A 22,102-nucleotide genomic window follows, 5' to 3' on the forward strand; every position below is an offset into this window, starting at 1 on the left:
GTATATAAATAATAATAATAATAATAATAATATATAATACAATAATATATATAATATGATATATAAATAATATAAATATAAAATAATATAATAAATATTATATTTTAAATAAATAAATAATATAATAATATATAAATAATAAATATCTATAATATGTTTAATTATATAATAAATTGATATTAATAAAAATGAATGTATATCAATTATTAACAAATTAATATATATCAATTAATTATATCAATTAAATATATAATATGCTTGATATTTTATGGAAGAACCCAGACAATTATGATCGTCTGCTATGTCAGGCTTGGCTTCACCTACACGAAGTTGAACAAATATTTTGTTCCTTGCAAATAAAGTAATGTAAAAACATATCCGAGTCTAACGTCCTGTGTGTCTGTGTGATATAAACATGTATATATCTCACAGTATATATGTTTTTGAAGAAAAAGTCTATTTCAAATAGAAACATATGTGATGATAGCTTAGCCTTAGAATTTGCTACAAAATCAATTCAGTTACCTCCAGAAAGGTTTTCAAGAGAGCTCATCTTGTAGACAATACTGCTTTACTTCTTTTTTACCTCTTCGTACGTTTCAGTTCAATATATTCTCGGTATCTACTCCCCACTTCGGGAGAAGCAATCTATGGTAGAGATTTAGATGGGTACAAAATTGTTTGGTTTGACTTGGTTTTAAAATGGGATGAAGGAAAATGACTTTTTCGGATGAACCGTAGTCCAGAGTTGACAGTACCTGCCAGGTGTTCTAGTCCCGTCTTCTTCAGCTTCTGTGGACTTGTACGTTAAGAAATATTTCTGAAGCAAGAGTAACCCTTCAGCTTATCTTCATGTGAGGATGAGGCAAAGTTTCTGTTGGTCCAGGACATTCAGCAGTTTATTTACTTAGAGGATTTAATGTGATTTTCTCACCGTTGATCAGTGTGACAGTTCCCGCCTCACTTCCTAATGCCTCCGGACTCTGCCCCCTCCTACTAACCGGTCTCTGCTTCTCCCTGGCTTTCCCTTCAGCCCATTTTCTCTACAGCCACCATCAGGATCATTTGAAAACCTGTCAGAGCATGCCATTCCTTTGCTTTAAATCTTATTGGGCTCTGCATTTCACTAAGCAAAGTAGCCAAAGTGCCAGCAATGGCTTTCTAGACCCTCCATGGTCAGCCCCTATCCTTGATCACCCCTTCGACCTCCCCTCTACCTTTCTCTGTTTGGGCCACTTGGCCTCTTGCTGTTTCTCGAGCACACCAAACGTGCTCTCGCCTTGGGGGCCTTTGTGCAGGCTGTTCTTTCTACCTGGAAAGTTCTCCACATAGATGTGTCTGCATAGCTTTCTCTCTTGTCTTTTTAAATTTTATTTATTTTATATTTTAAAAATTTTTATAAGATTTTTAATTTTTTTTTTAAGAAATCTCTACCCCCAACAAGGGGCTCAAACTCCTGACCCCAAGATGAAGAATGCTCAGATCTCACCCCATGAAGGCTACCCTCTGCTCATTCCCATGTCACTAGTCTCTCTACCTCTCCCTTTTCCGCTCTACTTTTTTCTTCCCCATAGCACTTATGTCTGTCCAACATTTCTACGACACTACATGGTGCACTTATTTTATCTGTATTAGTTGGAATTCTCCAGACAAGCAGATCCAATAGGATATATATAGGAATGGCTCATGTGGTTATAGAGACTGGGAAATCCCATGACCTGTGTGGCATCTGCAAACTGAGGAATGAGGAAAGCCATTGGTATAATTCAGTCTGAACCCAAAGGCCTGAGAACCTAGGGATTCCTGGGGTCTAAAGGAGGAGATGGAAGTCCCAGCTCAAGAAGAGAGAATTTGTCCTTCTACTGCCATTTTGTCTGTAGTGAGGGGTCGGGAGGCAATGGATTGGATGATGCCTGCCCACATTGGTGAGGGCAGATCTTCTTTACTCAGTCTGCTGATTCAGAGTGTGAATGTCTTTCAGAAACACCTTCACAGACACACACAGGAACATTTTGCCAGTTCTACGCACATCCCTTAGCCCAGTCAAGTTGACACATAAAATTAATCACTATCATATCCAAGCTCCACGAGGGCAAAAACCTTCGTCTCTTTTATTTGCCAATGTACTTTAAGCAGCTAGAACATTCCTTGGCACAAAGCAGTCACTCAGCGAACATTTGTTGAATATTAATGAATAAAAGTGTGAATGAATTAATATCAGGTTGAATGTCTATTTTGCATTTAAATTTTTGAGGTTATAAAGGTAGTCATGGAATCCCTTTCTCAATTATAATGGTGTTTTGGGTAGCATTCCATAAGGGGTAACCAGGAAGATTGACCGTAAGTGGAAAAGATGTACAATCTTAAATCGGCCATAGAAAGAAATGTCACCTTGATTGCCTACTCTTATTAGGCAAGATTGTCTCAGTTTGCTTGAACAGGGACATTTATTTCCTATGTCTACTTTCCACCAACACTGAAGTACTACAGCTGTTCACATTTCCTTTTCTGGTGAAAATTCTTATAGTGGGGTGTGTATGGGGAGAGATCCTTCCCCACTTTGAACCTATGCAGTCTCTCTGCCTCCGGTGTTTCTTCTAACACAGTTTCACCTCTGCCTGAGGATGTTAATAAACATATAGAATGTACTTTTTCCTTGGTTAAGTACATGAAAAAAAACCTTTTCTTGTGGCTCAGTCTTGGATCCTCCTCAGGGTGCTTGACTTTCATGTTGACTGAAACAGAACCCTCTAACCTTCTTCAATCTTTCCTTCCTTGAGGAAATTGTTTGTAAAACTCTAGAGGTATTCTTTTTCTTTCTACTGAGAGGACCCTGGGAAAGAATAGTAACAGCGTGTGATGCCTTTAGGCATCTATATATCACTCAGGAATTGGGCAGTCCCAGGGACTGCTCTTAGGATAATCAGGGCAACCAACTGGACTTTTCCTCTCCTCTCTCCTCCTTTACTTCTTTAGTAAAGGACTATTGCCTAGCTCTGGTATCTTCTTGAGAAATTTAATTGTCCTTGTGACCCCCATGGCTCGTACTTTTTAACTGGAGATTCATGGATCTCTGAGAAGCTGAGGATGCCTATCAGCAGCACACAGGTTTCCTTTAGTGTCATTTGCCAAATTCTTCTCACTTAATTCTCTCACCTCCCAATCCACTGAAGTATACAGACCAAAAGTGGCCTACTTCATCATGCTCATAGTTTCCGTCTGTAAAATCCAAGGGAGTGACTTCAGTAAGAGTGCTCTAATGGGATCATTAATTAATCACACAGTTCTGAAGGCTAAGGAATCCAAGATCTGTAGTTGGTAAGCTGGAGACCCAGAGAACTGAGGGTGTAGTTCCAGTCTGAGCTGGAGTCAAAAGGCAGGAGAGGACCAGTGTCTCAACTTGAAGACAGTCAGGCAGAGAGACAGAATTCCTTCTTATTGGGCCTTTTATTCTATTCAGACCTTCAGTGAAGATTGGATGAGGCCAGCCCACTCTGGGGAGGGCGATCAGCTGTCTCAGTCTACTGATTCAGATGTCAGCCTCATCCAGAAACATCTTCGTAGACACACCCAGAATAATGTTTAACTGAATATCTGTGTCCCAGTCAAGTTTATGCATAAAATTAACTATCATCCTCTCCCCCTTACTCTTAGCTGGTGGTAACCACCATTCTATTTTCTGTTTCTGTATTTGACTACTTTAGATATCTCACATGGTGGAATCATATAGTATAAGTCTTTTTATGAATGGCTTATTTCACCTAGCACAATGATCTCAAGTTTCATTCATGTTATAGCATGTGATAGGAATCTTTCCTTTTTCAGGCTGAATAATATTTACATTTTGTTTATCCATTCATCTGTTGATGGACCTTTGGGTTGCTTCCACCTTTTTTTTTTTAAATGTTTATTTATTTTTGAGAGGTAGAGAGACAGAGTGTGAGCAGGGGAGAGGCAGAGAGAGAAGGAGACACAGAATCCGAAGCAGGCTGCAGGCTCTGAGCTGTCAGCACAGAGCCTGATACAGGGCTTGAACTCACGAACCACAAGATCATGACCTGAGCTGAAGTTGGGCACCCAACTGATGAGCTACCCAGGCGCCCCAACATTTTTTTTAATGTTTATTTTTGAGAGAGAGAAAGACACACACACACACACACACACACACACACACACAAACACATAGAGTGCGAGTGGGAGAGGGGCAGAGAGAGAGGGAGACAGAATCTGAAGCAGGCTCCAGGCTCTGAGCTGTCAGCACAAAGCCCGATGTGGGGCTTGAACCCACGAACTGTGAGATCATGACCTGAGCTGAAGTCAGACACTTAACCGACCGAGCCACCCAGGCATGCTGGGTGCTTCTACCTTTTGGCTATTGGGAATACTTCTATAAACATGGAAATACTTCTTCAAGACCTTGCTTTCAATTCTTTTCTTTAAAAATTTATTTATTTTGAGAGAGAGTGAGAGAAAGCAAGGGAGGGAAAGAGAGAAGGAGAGACAGTGTGTGTCAAGTAGGCTCCACACTGTCAGTGCCCAGCATGACATGGGGCTCGATCCCACAAACTATGAGATCATGACCTGAGTCAAAATCAAGAGTAGTACACTTAACCAACTGAGCCAGCCAGGTGCTCCTCGGTTCTTTTAGATATATACCCAGAAGTGAGATTACTGGTCTATTAACTTTAAAAAAAAAGGTTTTATTTATTTTATTATTCTTTTTGACATTTATTTATTTATTTTGAGAGAGAGGTGGGGAGAGAGAGTGCCCGCAAGTGGGGAAGGGGCAGAGAGAGAGAGAGAGAGAGAGAGAGAGAGAGAGAGAGAGAGAAAGAATGAATCCCAAGCAGGTTCTACTGTCAGTGCAGAGCCTGACGTGGGGCTTGTACTCACAAGCTGTGAGGTCATGACCTGAACTGAAGTTGGATGCTTAATCAACTGAGCCACCCAGGTGCTCCTAATTTTTTTTTTTTTAATTTTAAAGTAATTTCTACACTGAACACAGGGCTCAAACTCACAACCACAAGATCAAGAGTTGTGTGCTCCACTGACTGAGCCAGCTAGGTGCCCCTGGTCTGTTAACTTGTATCACAGAACATTAGTGTACTAAGACATGCTGCGTGGGATGTCCTGTTGTTTTAGACTTGTTCTAGTTTGCTCTAGACATAGTACAGATTTTCCCCTGATAATCAAGGCCAATTATCCTGTACAGAAGAACCTTCTTTGCTCTTTGGTTTCCTGGTTTGAGGAGCCCAGAAATGATTAGGTGATATTCCCAGCTTCTATTTTAATGGAACCTTGCCATGTCCCATGCTAGTAGCATTTCTTCCTCAAAAATCAAGACTCAGATCAATAGAATCTCCAGTTTCTGGGATGGGAAAAGCATCACTAGTGGACCATTAGGTGTAATAGTGAGATGGGCCAGTCCCATTTCCAACATTTGAATCCAGGACCTGTGAATCCTGGCTATGTGAGAAACATACCAGATATTGATTTGCTGGCTCACAGCACAGTCTATATCCTGACACTATTATCCTTGATCCTCAAAATGTTGCCATCCAGCCAGTGCAATGACTCTTCAAAAGGCTATTCAACTATTCTGTATGCCAGCTACTTCAGAGTTAGGGGAAACGTAGTAAGACCAGTGAATTCTATGAAAATGAGCCCATTTCCATATTTATTTGCTGTAAATTGAGTTCCCTGATTAGAAGCAATGGTATGTGGAGTCTGTGATTATAAGGTGCTTGTAAATTCATAGATGGTGGTTTCAGTAGAAATTTTATGGTCAGGGAAGGAAACTCTATACCCGGAGTTAGTGTCTACCTTAGCAAGAATAAAACAGTCCATCGTTCCATGATGGAAGTGACTTAGTGTAATCGACTTGCCACCAGGTGGCTGGCTGGTCCCCCTAGCCATGGTGTCATATCATGGGTTCACTGTTTGTCTTTGCTGTTGACAGATTTAGCATACAACAGGGGCTGTATTCCTGTCAGTCTTGGTGAATGGAAGTCCGTGCCACTGAGCCCGTGTATTATCTCCATCCTTGCTGCCATGACCCCTTTGTTGTAGGGAAAACGAAGGTGGTAAGGACAGAGGTGACTGGGAAAAGATGCTGGCTGATGTCCACAGAATGCCCCGTCTTGTCCTCCTGTGTTAAGATCCTTTTCTGGGCCTTGGCACAGCGCCCATTCGGAGAGGTGTAGCCACGTGCTCCTGCCCAGATCACCTTGGTGCCAGTTTTCCAGTTGTGTTCTTTTGAAGCCCTGACCATTTTAGTCAAATAGTTAGCTACCATCCACAAATTGGTGTGTATTTGTACTTTTGGTCATTTCTCATTCCAGGCAAAGTGACAGTCAGGTCCGTAACTTGTTTTGACTACTGGCAGGATTTCACTTTATCGCTATCCTTCAGGGCCACCCTTGACTGGGGTTGTAGCACTGCAACTGTCTACTTTTAATTAGTGCTAGCATATCATACAGTACTGTCTCTGTACTGAGCTCATTTTTGTCTCCCATTAGTCAATGGGCCATAGGAAACTTTTCATAGATTCAGGGTGTGGGTTAAGAGAGGAAGCAATATAACAAGAATAGGGCCCATTGGAATCTGGACTATTGGCTCATGTTACTTACTTGTGCCCTCACACTGTATAAACCACTTTCATCTGGTGATAGAGTGCTGTTGTGCATGCCCAAATTCATGGATTGGTGAATCAGACAATAATGATTTTATGATAGGGAATTCAGGTCGCATGGTAAATTGGTGGCCGTGGATGTATTATCTGCTGAGGACTAGTAGCAAGTGTAAAGTTTGGTTTATTTAATGTTTATTTATTTATTTATTTATTTATTTTAAGAGAGAGAGAGAGAGTGTGTGTGTGTATGTGTGTGTGTGTGATAGAGAGAGAGGGAGAGAGAGAGAGAGAGGAGAAAGAGAGAGAGGAGAGAGAGAAGAGAGAGAACCCCAAGCAGGCTCCATGCTCAACACAGAGCCTGATGGAGGCTCAATGTGAGGCTCAATCTCATGACTGTGAGATCATGACCTGAGCCACCAATATCAAGAGTTGGACACTTAACTGACTGAGCCACCCAGGTACCCCATATAGCTTGGTTTTCAGGAAGAGAATAGTTATCGGTAGAGGATGACTTGCTTTGTTCTAACACCCTACAAGTTTGCACCATGATTCTATAAGGACCTGCCAAACTTGACCTGCTTGGGCCTGAGCAGTCAGAATGCTGTCATTAACTTGGTAGAGAGCAAAGTAGGACATGTGATGTCTTCTGGAATGAAAAGTTGATCAAGATTTCTATAGACTGGATTACGCTGGAGTTAATATAGCTCTGAGGTAAAGCTGTGAGAGTATATTGCTAGCCCTGGCAGCTGAAAGAAACTGTTTGGGTAGGTTTTTCTGAAAGGATGGAAGAAATAGCTTCATTCCAGTTGCCAGGAAATGTATTGACATGGTCCAGAGATGAAACTGCATCTTTCACTGCAGCTGCACTTAGAATCACATGTGATTATGCTTACAGTAATTTGCTGACATTCCCTAAGGTTCATCTGTATTCTGCACTAAGCCAGATAAGTTGAATGCTCATGTGGTTGAAATCACCATCCCTGTATCTTTTAAGTCCTTAACAGAGGCACTAATCTCTGCAATTTCCTCAGAAAGGTGGCATTACTTATGCTTTACTGTTTTGGTAGGTAAAAGCTCTAGTGACCTCCACTTGTTTTTTTTCTGTGTGGTTTTCCTCTGTAAATCCTTCAGTGCATGGATCAGATAACCAATATGGATATGGTATCTGTTTCTGCACTTGTTCTTTCTTAACTATGCCTTCCAAAGTGGGGAAATACGGTGGATTCAGATACCTCATGGGCCCAGTGGCGATAGACCCAAGCCAAAACTCAGTCTTCTGACCTCTGTTAGCTCCTACCCTAACTAGTGAACCATAATAGCTTGTTAGTTCTCTAGGAACTAGAGTGTCTTGTTATCCCAGCGATGAACTCCCCTTCTCCAGTGCATAGTCACCTTGGTAAATGGTTGCATGTTTCTTTGAGGAAGGCTAGGAAGGAGATTTACAGTATGATCTTCTGGCAGTATGTTAGGGTTTCCAAAGGGGACCCTTTTGATTCAAAGGACACTGGGTCTATGAACTAGCTCAAGTCTGATAATTGATTGTGAGCCAAGACTCTTTTCTGTGTTGATTTAAGTTCTACCTCTGGTAATCGGACATAGAGCTTTTCTTCTTATACACACCAGGTAACATTTTATTTTTTATTAAAAATTTTTTATTAGCTTATTTATTTTGAGAGAGAGAGAGAATCCTAAGCAGGCTCTACACTGTCATTGCAGAGCCTGATGTGGGGCTCGAGCTCATGAATGGTGTGATCAAGACTTGAGCCAAAATCAAGAGTTGGATGTTTAGCCAACTGAGCCACCCTGGTACCCCCAAATCAGATAACATTTAAGTAGAGTGCCTATCTATTTTACTTCTATGAACACCATGATCAGTTAGCCAACACCTGCGATCTCTGTGGGCAAAACCATTTGCTTATTCCTTTGATTCCATATGGTAACCATGTCCGTTTTGTTTCTGGAATTTAAGTGCTACCACTTGGCCTTTGTCACTCCAGATACCATCATCTTCATTGATTTCAGGGAACCCAGCTTGATGGCTGTTATCCATGGCCTTTCAGATACACAGAGCTTATCAAGCCATATAGAGCTAGCTCATCATGTACCAATACATTTCTCAAACTTGATAAAGGAGGTGTTTTTTTTACTTTCCTTGGAGACATGGTTAGGGGGTGGGTGAGCAAGACTTACATAATAAATATTCTCTGTATGTTAGAAAAGTTGTAAGGCATTTTCCTTAAAAACTCCAGAATGAGTACCTGTGTTTACAAGATAAGGAAGAAGTTTGTTTATGATCTCAGTGAATAAAAAAATTTAATATACAGAATGTAGTCTCAGTTTGAAAAGCATAACTGCCAACAAAATGCTTACATTTAATGCTTTTAGAGTGAAAAAGGAATTTTCTTGGTCAATGCATTAAATGTTTAGATTTTCTTAGGTGAAGATCAAACTTAGGTGAAGATTTGAATGTTATTTTCTGTATTTTACTATGTGATTAAAGATCCACATTAAATAACAGGGCTTTCCCTCCCCCAACCCATTCTGAGAATGAACATGACTACTCACGTTCTACATGTATTTATACACACACACACACACACACACACACACACGTATTCTAAAAAATCTCAGTCTTTTGTCTTCTGTTGTCTCTCCATTATTTCTTTTTTTAATTATTTTTTTTTAAATGTTTACTTACTTTTGAGAGAGAGACAGAGTGTGAAAGCAGAGGAGCAGAGAGAGAGACACACACAGAATTCGAAGCAGGCCCCAGGCTATGAGCTGTTAGCACAAAGCTCAGCGCGGGCTCAAACCCATGAACTGCGCGATCATGACTGAGACACAGTCAGTTGCTTAACCGACTGAGCCACCCAGGTGCCCCATGTATCTCCATTATTTCTTAATAATTCTCCCCTTTTAGAGTCTTTCAGGGGACTGAGGTAGATAAGAGAATGTCTGAGAAAGTTGAAGAGATAGACTCAATTTAATTTTCTACTGTGGAATTGTAGGTTACTGAAGTAATAATACTAGCCTGAAAAGCAGTAGTGGTTTATTTGGGTTATGTAGAAATATTTAGTTTTTGAGCTTGTCTAAAAGAAAGGATTTATTTATTTTTATTATTTTTATTTTAGAGAGAGAGAGTGTGTGAGAGGGGAAGAGAGGCAGAGGGAGAGAGAGAGAATCTCAAGCAGGCTCCACACTTAGTGTGGAGCTTGACATGGGCCTTGTTCCCATGACCCTGGGATCATGACCTGAGCCAAAATCAACAGTTGGATACTCAGCTGACTGAACCACCCAGGTGCCCCTGAAAGAAAACATTTAGATAGAGAGCTTGGAACCATTTTTTTCTATCTCCTCTCTTCTATGGACTATGAATTAAAAAAAAAAAAAAAAAAAGATTTGCCCTTATGTAATAATTTTAGGTTAAGTCTATACCTAACAAACATAGAAATTGGGTGCTAAATATTAGTCTAGCAGCTTCTAATCTACCATGAGATAATGAAAGAAATATATGCCCTTGACAAGAGATTGATTAGCCCCAAAAGGATGGAAAATTTATTCTTCCCAGAGAACCTTCTTTGGTAAGAAGCACTGCCCCTTGAGGTTAGCCTTTTCAGCCACATAATTATACCACAACCCTACTGGAATTGTTAATCAGAGTCAGATTCAGGTAATTTGCCCTGAATCACAAAAGATAATAATGCTCAAGTAGGTGTCTACAAAGCAAAATCATATTATACGTACCAGAAGAGAGGAGTATCACTATAAATAATAAAACATTCACTGGATAATGACATGGGTACACACACATACATATATTTTTGTATTTAATGTAAGTGTTATAAAGTCTAGTAGTAATAGGAAATGAAATGTGAAAATTCTCAAACAACAAACAAAAACAAAAATCTGCCGAGGAATACCTGGAGTTGAAATGGACTTAGTATTAAAAGTGAGTGAGAGAGACTGAAGCAGGTAACGGTGACGTGAGAGACTGGCCAGGTACAGAGATATATACCTATAGACAGCGTTGGGAGGTCTTGAGTTAGCGTTGTGGGAGTACAGAGTGTTCTGACACATTCTGTTCTTCATTTGGACTCTGACCTTTGAAAAGCCATTTATGATCACTTTTCAAATTGTTTTTTATTGCTCTTTATGAGTTTTTAGAATTGCCTTTGATATCTTAGTTTCTTGGGCCATAGTGCGGTGGTTATTATTTGGTTAAATCAAATTAGTCAATAAGGTCCTGGGTTCTAGTGACCCTTTCTTTTTCTTTATAAGCATTTTGCCATGTTAAGGGACCAGGAACTATTTCCTTTTATAATGGCTGTGGGTAGGACTTAAAGCATACTTTGTACTTCAGCTGAACTTTATTATATAGACATTTTCAAGCAAAGAAACTTTATTTTATGTAGAATATAAGAATATGTATGGGTCAGTAAGGAGAGGGCATTTTGTCCCCTTATCCCTCAACACTCATATTAAACTGGTTTTATTCTTCTGAATTTCTAAGAGGAAGTTTTCTCCCTTAAAAGCCAGCAGATTTCCCGAGTGTCCTTGAATGATTTATTCATGGCCTACTTGTGTAGTAGCAAAAGAAAAGAATTATACATTACACTTTTTTTTTATCTAGTGCAACAGCAATTTTTAAAAAAAATATATTTGGTAAGGCCTTTAATAAAATTTTTAATGAGTTGTGTTTCTAACTCATAGTAATTACAAAGAGTACTGTCTTCTCCATTATCATGGCTCAGAGCAGTGTCTTTTTTTTTTTGCCCAGCTAGGATATGTGTTGCTTCTATATTACTTTTGGTTTTTAAGTTAAATATTCTTTTTCTGTTTAAGAAAATCTAAGGTGTACCCATTCTTAAAATAGTCTTTAAATTATACTTTGGCGAATGTAATACATTTATTAATAACATTTTGTCCAAGATTAAAACACTAAATATCGCCAATATGCTGAGATAAAGTTAGTCTGTCACTAACCACAATTTTTTTCTTCTTTCTCTCCTCCTTTCTTTCTTCTTTCCTTCCTTCCTTCATGCCTTCCTTCTTTTCTTTATCTTCTTTCCTTTTTCATTGCCTTCTTTCCCATATTTCCAAAGTTCAAGCAATTGATTACATGAAGAACGGATAAATGATCTTATGTAATTATTGGTTTACTATCTTTCCTCCTCTTTCTTAGACTGTAAATTCTATGAGGACAGATACTACACCAATCTTTTTTACCTCCATGTGTCTAATGCCTTGGATTAGTACATAGTAGGGATTCCGTGAAGTATTTGAATGAATGAGTCAATGAATAATAAAACATATATTATGAATACTTCTTTTTGAAATCATTCTTGTTGGAAAATAGATTTCCTGTTTATTGAAATGTTTAGATTATAAAATATGTTAGGGAGAAATTATAATAGGAAAAGAAAAATGTTTTTAATAAGAATATTTTAAAATTTGCTACTTGTTTAACAGTAGAAGTACAGTGGACAATCAATTTAAAGTGGTTTTTAAGACTAAACTTTTGATTATTTTGGATTAATCTTTTGAACTACATTTGACCAAGTGACCTTGATTAACTCAACTGACTTATGGCCCAACTAAATTAAAATCATTTGAGGGTATAATATGAAAATACTCATATTTTTACAATAAGTATCAGTTTTAAGGGTTTTAATTGAAACATGATGTGGGTCTGTGTAGATAATAGCATTTTTATTATTTATTTCAAATTGTAACTTGAGAATTTTAAGGATTGAAGAATATTTCCAAGCATAACAGAAAATGCTGTGCTCTTGGGTTCAGAAATTATTATTTAAGCAAAATAGGCCTGTCTGATTAGAAAACAAAGACCAGAGTAAGTGTATGTAACTCCCCCAGACAATGTTAGTGTACAGACTATTCATTTAATTGTTGGATAACAGGTATGTACACTACACATACTTCAGTTATTTAGGAGATGGGGAAAAATAAAAAGAGCTCACTACTAACTATAGTGTGGGCCTTGGTAAGGTACGAAGTAGCCATAAGTCTGAACTTGATATATTATGAACTTAATCTGATCACTTGTTTAGAAAGGATATTAATACTTGGCTATACAGCAGTATACTTTGGAGAATAAGACTCTCCTCAACGTTTCCTAATACCTTTCAGCTCTATCTAATTGTAATCTCTCTGTTACTGTTTGCTTAGCTTTTGTCTCTTTGTGACTTTGGGATAGATTTTCATCTTACATTTTTCTCTAGGCATCCACAAGGACAAAGATAAACCTCCCAGCTTCTCTGTTGTCCTTGAGACTTTGAGGCGTACCTTGACAGATTACCAGAACAAGCTGGAAGACGCGTCTAATGAGGTAACACTTGCACTGTTTGGCTCCACACATATAGCCTTCGGCCTGCAGCAGTGCGTTCCCTTGCTTGTTACAAAGGTCAGAAAGATGGGGGATGTTGAATTGACAGCTTCACAGATACAAAAAATAATAAATTGTCTGTCACTGTTCTTTCTTTAAGTGTGGCCTAAAGTCGTGTCTCACTTAGGTTTTCGTAACTCTGCAGTCACACTGTGATTTTCAAAGTTGCAAAGACTCTATCACTTCCTGGCCTTCAAAATATATCTATTTTAACTTAGTATCAAACTACAGGAGTCTTCTAAGTTAATATGTTTCTATTTACATGTTAATGCCTTTTTATGAAATTAGGGCTAGGTAGTGGACATTTAGGCTTTGTCACTACTTTAGGTTAAGATTCCTACAAGTTGTGGAAGTCTTAGTTAAAAAAAAGAGAAGTTTTCATTTTCTATAGAACGTAAATGTTGTTAGAAGTTTTCATCTGTTTGATGTAGCATGGTAGTTTTTAATTTGCTTATTAAAAAAGCTCATGCTTCTCTTTTGTCATCCCATTTGTATAGTTTAATGTGTGGGTTGGTAATTTTCTTGGGTATTAAAATATTTTATGAATTTATGCTTTAAAAATAGAAGACTTTGTTTAGTTGCATCTTGTCAAATTAGAGAGTATGAAATAATTACATTAAACACAATTAGCAAAACAACACACAGACTCTTCAAACCAAAGACAAGCCACACAGCATGGAATTTAGTGTTTATCCTTTTGTTTATTTGTTTCTTTCAAATAATGCAAGGCCGTTATATCCTTACAGTTCACATTTCTGAGGAGATTTATTTTGCTTTTGTTCACCAAGGTGAACAAAGAAGGAAAAGCGACGCTTCTTAATGCCCTCCGTAACTGTTTAGAAGGCAAAACCGAAAATGACCACTGAAATAATTAAATTGCCATAAAGAACAAATATTGCTAAGTCGTTCCCAGTGAGACAAGGCAACCTGTATTGTTAGCGGTTTCTGAAACTCTTCCGAGGCCCAGGCCTGGAAGCTGCGGGGTAACTAGGAACATATTACCCACAGCGAATTGTTATTTGGGAGGATGAATGTCACATGATCCTCAGCACAGTTGAAAAGTCGACTCAGCAGGCTTTGGCTTAGTAATGTGCTTTGTTGTGAACCAGTGCCAGAGACAGCAGTGGGGAGACCAAGGGGGTGGCTGAAAAGAAAGCAAAAAGAGCAGTCTGACAGAAAGAAGAATGAACTGTCAAAGAAAATAAATCACAAGCGGAGCAGGACCAACTGATGACCTGCCACAAGCCTTCCCAGTAGGGCTGCATGTGACCGACCCTGAGGTTGTCATATGGAGGGAGGGACCGGCAAATACCCTCATGATGTATAGAATGAACAGTCTTCTGCTCTGTCCTTTTTTTTTCTGTCCTTATAGATGCCACTGCTTTTGGCATGTTGGCTCGGTAGGATTTTAAGAATAAAGTTGTATTTGTTTACAGTAAGCATGAAATCCTTTATCCAGCCATCGAGTAGACGCATAATAACATCACTGACATTTTAAGCTTGGATGCTTTCTTTTCTTTGTAGCCACGCGAGCTCGTGACAGAAATGACATAGTTAACCAAAAGAAAGAATTTTTTAAAACCCTGAATCACCATCGGAACATTGGTATTTAAGGAACTACATAAAACACACTTAAAGATTAGCTTTTTTGAGTTACCCATCGTTGAAAAATAGGAAAAAAGTAACTTCTGTTTTCTTTCATCAGCTCAACAGCGTGAATGATGCTAAGGAAAAAGCAGCGAATGAACTCAGTTCTACCCAACAGAAGATAGAATCTCACACTAAAAATATTAAGGTAGTAGGACTTAGAATGGCTTTTTCTTTTCGTACTAAGAAACCCAAATGATTACCGAGGGACTATTTTAAAGTAGAACTACCTGACAATGTATCTTCCTATTTTTTATTAAGTACATTTGGATACACATATGAATTTTTATTGCTGATCAAAGAAAAAAGAGTGTTGTTTTCATTAAAAAAATAAAACTTGGTTGCAAATTATGTTGGTAAAGGAAAAATGCATTTCCTAGATTTAATTATGATACCACAGATTGAGAAAATGATTTAAGATTTAATGCCCAGCCTTAGATATGTATTCAACATCTTTTACGTAAGTGCATCAGTATTTGGAGTCAGCTTTCCTCATGGTAGCGTGGAGCCATTGTTTTCAGTGCATTAGGCCTCGTAACGGGCCAGAGCCACACTTGTCTACGGTGCAGGACAACAGTTTATTTTCTTTTCTGCACTGGTTTTATGTATTACATCTTTGCAAAATTATACTAAGGCACGTCTGGGAGTTGGAATGTCTTTGTGTTGCTTAATGCTGAGTTTGTCATGGACGTACTTCAGGAGAATTTGTTAATAAGGTTGAAGAAGAAATAGTTCAGAAGCTTATGTCCCACATATGACATTTCTATTAGTGTTTGGATGTCACTGGGAAGTAACTGTTCTCATACGGAATGTAAAAGATTTCATTTAAAAATGTTATTTACATGTTCTTAAAATTATTTTGAGCTACCGAGTTATTTAGTTATTTTTTTAAATAATGGATTGAAAGCAAAAGTCCTTTTCAAAGAGCTTTTTGGAATTAGCTATCTTGGGAATATTTTATGTTGATGTATTAAAACTTAACAGTTTTTTCTAACTTTTGAGTACAATAGTATACTTAGAAAATATATTCAATCCAGTACCTTAAAATACCTAAATATGTTTTGCACTGTAGTCAGATGCTTGCCTTTGTGATTCTTTCGTGGTAAAGCTTAGGAAGTCTTCATTAAACGTATTTTATATTTGCATCCTCGGCCCCTTTACTGGCTGGCTTTCACACAGTGCCTTTATTTTGTATCTGACAGGACCTTCAGGACAAACTGGCTGATGTCAGTAAAGAGTTAAGTCATTTACGCACTAAATGTGCAGACAGAGAGGCTCTCATAAGCACTCTGAAAGCGGAACTACAAAATGTGCTGCACCGTTGGGAGAAAGAAAAGGCTCGCGCGGCCCAGTCGGAGAGTGAACTCCAGAAGCTTTCCCAGGCTTTCCAGAAGGATGCCGAGGTATCACCTGACACAGGATGCCTGGCAGGAAAGGCCTTTGCTAATCTCAGTTTTATAAATTTACATACATCACGTGGCTATTTTTACTCTGATTTGATTTAATTCAAAAAACTGTCCAGAGCCAACTGTCTTGAAATACTCACGCCAGCCACAAAATCGGTCACTCCTTCGCTATGGGGTCATCCTCTTTTGGAGAGTTTAATGGAGTTTACCCCTTTGTCACTCATGAGGCTTTTCCTCTCTATTTAGAACATCACACCCCCAGCATGTATGCTCCTGACGGTCCTTTCAAAGTTTGCCCGTGTGCCAGTGACAAAACTATTTTGTATTTCAGTAGTTTAGTAGCTGAACATGGTGAGAAGAATGTGGTTTTTCGTGATCAGAGAGAACAGGACTTGGTTAGTGGTACTTCTGTTTGCAAAATGTGAATATGGACAAGCCACACAGCTTAGTCTCTCATCATCTTACTTTCCTTATGTGCAAAACAGAAGGAATATCTGCTTTAATAGATAGTCTCCTTACTGTTTATAATTACAGGGTATTAACCAAAATTTAGAGAACTAGAAGTCTCCCATAGTATGAAACCTTTACTTGGAAGCCCTTGAGAGTTGCCTATGCATTTTTATTTATTAATGAATTCTTAAAGTATTATGACAAAACTTTTATATTCTGTGTGAGTCTGAGTGAATGGAATTGTTATCTTATATATTCTTTTACCCATGGGCTATAGAGCTAGGTTAGCTAGTGTGGAGCTGGTTTATCTGAGTCGTCCTGCATATTGAGTTCATTACTCCAACAAATATGAACATGAATGCCAAGAGAGTAAAAAGGAAACATTCTTTCCACTCTTCTTACAGTCTGGGATTTAAATTGTGTCCACATGAAGGGGCTGGAATTGTTCTACACATCAGATAATGATTAAAGTAAAGGAAACTAGAAGCCTGACTGTATTGTAAAGTCAGCATGTCTACAGCATTGTGGTTGGGTTCAACATGTGTGAATTGATTTTGGATCTTGAGATTCTCTTTTCACGCCAAATGGATGATTATCATGCATGGTTTGTCACAGCCCAAGCAAAAAGGACATAATGGCGACACAATGAATTATCCTTTAGGGTGAACTTGATCACTTGGCAAAATGTGGAGGGTGAAGACCTTTAGTGCCTGAATATTACATTTGGCTAGTTAGATTTAATAAGATTTTTAAATATCTCAACCCGGTTGAAAATGCAAAAGACATCTTTAATTGCTTAAAAAAGAAAAAGGCATAACATATTTATGAAGATTCTTCTGATATCCTAACTAAAGTTAGGGGCTGTAACTACATATTAAAATTTTGGGGTTTTAAATTCTTATATTTGGAAAAAGGTAAGGTGGCATCTAGAGACAATTAAAGGTACACATTTTGATATATACAGAAAAACTTTCCCCACAATTTATAAATACAAACCCTTTACATATGTGAGATACAGTTTTTCTTGTCTAGAAGATTAGCATTTATATTCTCCCCCCTCCCCCAAACTTCTTCCTTTTAAAAGTTTTCTTGCTGGTCTATTAAAAAAATCTTGAAGGAACTTATTACCTACATAAAATATCCTTTTGCAGCTTTACAATCGCCTTATCTTGAGTTCCACTCTTGGGCACTTTATGGATGAAACACCTTATAAAGAGAGCCATTTGGCACTTTAGTAAACAAACTCTTTTTGTGTGTTCAAGATGGGATCAGCTTTTTACTGAATTCTACAGCATAGTGTTTCTAGGTCGTTAAACAATGGATGATTTAGTTACTACGATGGCAGTATAATTCTAAAGAATTTTTTATTGTATATTTCTAATTGGACAGTTTTGAAAATATGTCTTGGGCAGCGATGTCCACTTCTTTTTGCCTGTTACTTTGTAATGTTTAAACGCCTATACATGCTCAATGTACCAAATACTATATGAACTTACAAGGGAGAACAGATGAACCCCTCTTCCATATCTTTCATATCACTGTCTGCTTTGCCTAAGGGGCTTGGGATAGATTTCCTATAAGAGGTAAGCAAACTGGAATCTCTGGAGGAAGAAGAAAGCTGAGTAATTGTGTCCATGTAAAAGCACAGATATTGTATAACTTTGTCTTCAATGGAACTGAGTAACACTCCTCGCTATATTGGTTTTTGGACACAAATAACATCTGTTTTGGCAGATGTAGATATGAAAGTATAGGATGACTATACCGACATCTAGTTAAACGGGCTTAGAAACAATTAGTACAGATCTGTCATGTGTCTGAGAAAGGTGATGGCCGAACAGGCACTTAGATGACATCCTCAGTAGTAGCAGAACTGGAATCAGAACCATGGTCTTTCGGCTTCTAGACTTCATATTTTTGGTTTTGAATACCAAGCTTAAGCCATCTCCAAGTTTTTATCTGCTGCTTAGTTTTGAATGTGGAAAAGGACTAGGAATGACAATATTCTGAGACTTGAGCATTTTAATTCCTTTTCAAGTTTTTGAAACAAATTCTTCCCCATACATAGTGTGTGTTTTACTTCTTACAGTGTTGATATACTGGAATTAATTTTTTTTTCCCTCACAGGAGAAGCTAACCTTTCTTCATACCTTGTATCAGCACTTGATCGCGGGCTGTGCGCTCATAAAACAACCAGAAGGCATGCTGGATAAATTCTCGTGGTCCGAGCTCTGCGCAGTCTTGCAGGAGAATGTTGATGCCCTGATCTCAGACCTCACCAGGGCTAATGAGAAGGTAACTGTCCTCAGGCACCAGATACCTCTATTAAATTCAGTGACATTTGTCCACATCACAGTATCATTAAGAGGGGCTGACATTCATCTTATTTCAAAAAGAATTTGGATGTTAATAATTCAATACCATTAATTATGGCTTGTCTACAACTCAGTTTGATGCCATTGCTGTGGGCATGTAAATGTGACTGAAGTCTGTATGAAGTCTCTAAGCTCCACAGTCTTGTGCAGGACATGCTAATACTACTAGCCAGTATTAGCCACAGGGACCTAATTAAAAGAAAATAAATTAATCTTACTGATGAAGCAATTCAAAGAACTTAGTCATTTACATGAATAAACCAACTCTTTATGTTAGCATAAAATAGAAACAAGATACAGTTATTCAAAAACATGATCTTAAAATTTTTGTTCAGGAAATAATGAAGTATTACTTTAAAAGCACTTAAACATTGAAAATAATGTTTATGATATTGCTTGAATTATAATAAGCTGTGTATTACAAAACCCTTTCTGTGCTGTAGAATGCAAGAAGTATACATGGTAGGAAAAAACAGTAGACTCTTAGGATCGCTTTACCATTCCCGAGCCCAGGAATTCAGTCTTTCAGAAAATTTTTAAAAAGCCCTCTTTTGGTGATGGAAAATTAAAGTGGCTTAGCAGACCAACATGTTATACCATTAAAGATATCAGTTCTTATCTTGGGTCTGTTGAACTGGTCAGAACTATATTATGTGGTCTGGTTTCCAGATCTTAGTTGAAATGGCATTTACTCTTAAGGAAAGTGAAGAGAAAAACTGTTACCTAAGTGTTTTTGTTTTTAATTCTAATCTGTTGAACTAATGAAATGGCATCTTGGCCTAATTTTAGAGTGAGGGCATTTTACCTTGGTTCGATTGGCAAATACAACCATGGGCACTGAGAAGTAGGATTGAGGAAATGAGGGAATAAATTGTGAGAAGCACAGATGCTGTTCATGATTGTGAATGTGTGTATAATGGGTTTGAAAATTACTGATAATTAAAATGAGTACATGTTTGAACCCTCTGAGATGGTATTATGTTTTAATAGTTTTTCATAGTTTAAAAACATCATTAATTGTCATACACGTTCGATGATTTTCTTTCCAGTGTTTTGAACGTGAAATAAAAAAATGGTTGGGCCATTCTGTTTTATTATACGTAAAATGTTTGTAGGTTTGTAAATCTCATTGAAATACTTTGTTTTCCATTGAAGAACTTTGGTTCTAGAAATAAGAATAGTCTTTGTAATTTTCTCAGTAAAGTTGATTTTAGAGTAACTTTATTAGAGAAAAATGATTTGTTATCTCAGCATATGTACATAAAATGATACCATTTTCTCCTAAAATATGATAATTTGCCCTACTGATCTCTGTTTCTTAATTTTTTGGTTTTCACTTTAACTTAAAATTTTTATGTGAGCTTAGTAAATCATAGGTGAAAATTGTAGCTGGTTTTGGGGGAGATGATGCAAAGAAATGTTTTGTGAGCCTATTGTATTGTCTATTGCATTTCCCATTTAGATAAGTCATCTGGAGTATATCTGTAAAAACAAGTCTGATACAATGAGGGAGCTTCAGCAGACCCAGGAAGATACTTTCAACAAAGTGGCAGAGCAGATCAAAGCCCAAGAGAGCTGCTGGCACAAACAAAAGAAGGAACTGGAATTGCAGTACTCGGAGCTCCTCTCGGAGGTGCAGATGAGGGCACAGGTGAGCTTCTTCTGCAGAGAGCTTTAAAAAATGGGGTGCTCCAATCTTTTATTATTTCAGGTGTTTTCTTCTAGGACCAATGCCAAATCCGTTTAGAACTCTTTGAAAAGCACAGAGAACTTGTTAGGCACACAGACATATGATCACTCAAACACATGCACATACTCACAAATGGATGTGTATGCACACATGTGTATGTGTGTCTGCATACATATCATGGATTGTCTTATACTGAAGTTGGGAAGTAGGTTTCTGGTTAAAGGATTGTAGGACGCACTGATCAACTAAACAATAACACTGTATTTCCTTTATCTATTTTTTAAATAAAAGGTTAAGAGATTCAGTAAAATGTTGTCAGTTTTAGTCTAGATAAACCTTCTGCCCGGTTTAGTTCTTTTGTGGGGGTTCCTGTATGAACCATCATTTTCCTTTGGGGTTGAAATTCCTAATATTGTATGAGAACTAGAGTTATAGTTGTAGACCCTACAGCAAAACCATTGACTCTTGGATGAAATATGTCTTCTATGTTGGATTCGATTGAGAACAGAGGTTATGGGTAGTTAACATAGCCATATTTCTCCCTATATAAATTATTCTCATCATAATTTATATTGTTAACTGTCATCCCTGCCCAATCAGGAATAACATAATGATGATAGTGTATACTTTTCTTTTTTTGGTATTGACTTTAATAATAGTTCATGTGTTCCCAAGATAAGATACTTAGGAACCCGATTCAGTGTTTAGCCTCTTTATTTGGTCCATACTTATATTGGTTCATACTACTTATATTGGCAAGTTTAATTAAAAATATTATTTTTATTTGTCAATAAATAGTTTCAGATTACTTAAAATAAGACCATTCTGCTATCCCAAACAAAAGGGCCCTGTGTGAACTTATGCCTTCTCCTGTGAATTTGAGTGAATTATACACTCTCTAAAAGTAGCCATTTGTTCAGTGTTGCAGGGTGCCATGTGATATGATCTGCATTTCGAGGTGCCTGAGTGGCTCAGTTGGTTGAGCCTCTGACTTGCTTTTGGCTCAGGTCATGATCTCATGATTTGTGAGATGGAGCCCCGCCTTGGGCTCCCTGCTGACAGGCAGAACCTACTTGGGATTTGATCTCTCCCCCTCTCTGTGCCCCTCCCTGCATGCGCTCTTTCTCTAAATAAATTGAAAACAAATAAACAAAAACTTAAAATATTTTATTACCCCAGAAAGTTCTTTTGTGCCCTCTTTCAGTTTCCACTCCATGGACTACCATTGTTCTGATCCTATCATTGTAGATTACTTTCACATGCCCTTGAGTTTCCTCTCAATGGAATCATTCAGTATGTAGTGTTTGGTGGTTGACTTATTTCACTCAAAATATTTTTTTGACAGTCATCCATGTTTTTGTGTTTGTTGGTAATTCATTCTTTGTTTTTTTTATGGTCAAGTAGTATTCTATGATTACACCACAATTTGACAGATTGTGAGTGGACGGATATTTGGGTTGTTTCCAGTAGGGGCTGCTGCAAATAAAATTGCAACAAATA

At 37.8% G+C, this 22,102-nt stretch overlaps 1 protein-coding gene across 1 annotated transcript in view; it reads left to right on the plus strand.

Annotated features, from left to right (window-relative positions):
• The window catches only part of CCDC171 (coiled-coil domain containing 171), a 285,435-nt gene that overhangs the window by 93,364 nt on the left and 169,969 nt on the right, over positions 1 to 22,102 (plus strand). Inside the window, exons 12-16 of the mRNA XM_077765058.1 lie at positions 12,871 to 12,977; positions 14,740 to 14,829; positions 15,884 to 16,084; positions 18,665 to 18,832; positions 20,375 to 20,563. Coding sequence (XP_077621184.1) covers positions 12,871 to 12,977; positions 14,740 to 14,829; positions 15,884 to 16,084; positions 18,665 to 18,832; positions 20,375 to 20,563 — 755 coding nt within the window. The remainder of the gene's footprint in view (positions 1 to 12,870; positions 12,978 to 14,739; positions 14,830 to 15,883; positions 16,085 to 18,664; positions 18,833 to 20,374; positions 20,564 to 22,102) is intronic.

The sequence above is a fragment of the Crocuta crocuta genome, unplaced genomic scaffold, assembly GCF_008692635.1.
Source record: "Crocuta crocuta isolate KB4526 unplaced genomic scaffold, BGI_CrCroc_1.0 scaffold687, whole genome shotgun sequence".
Classification (NCBI taxonomy): Eukaryota; Metazoa; Chordata; class Mammalia; order Carnivora; family Hyaenidae; genus Crocuta; species Crocuta crocuta.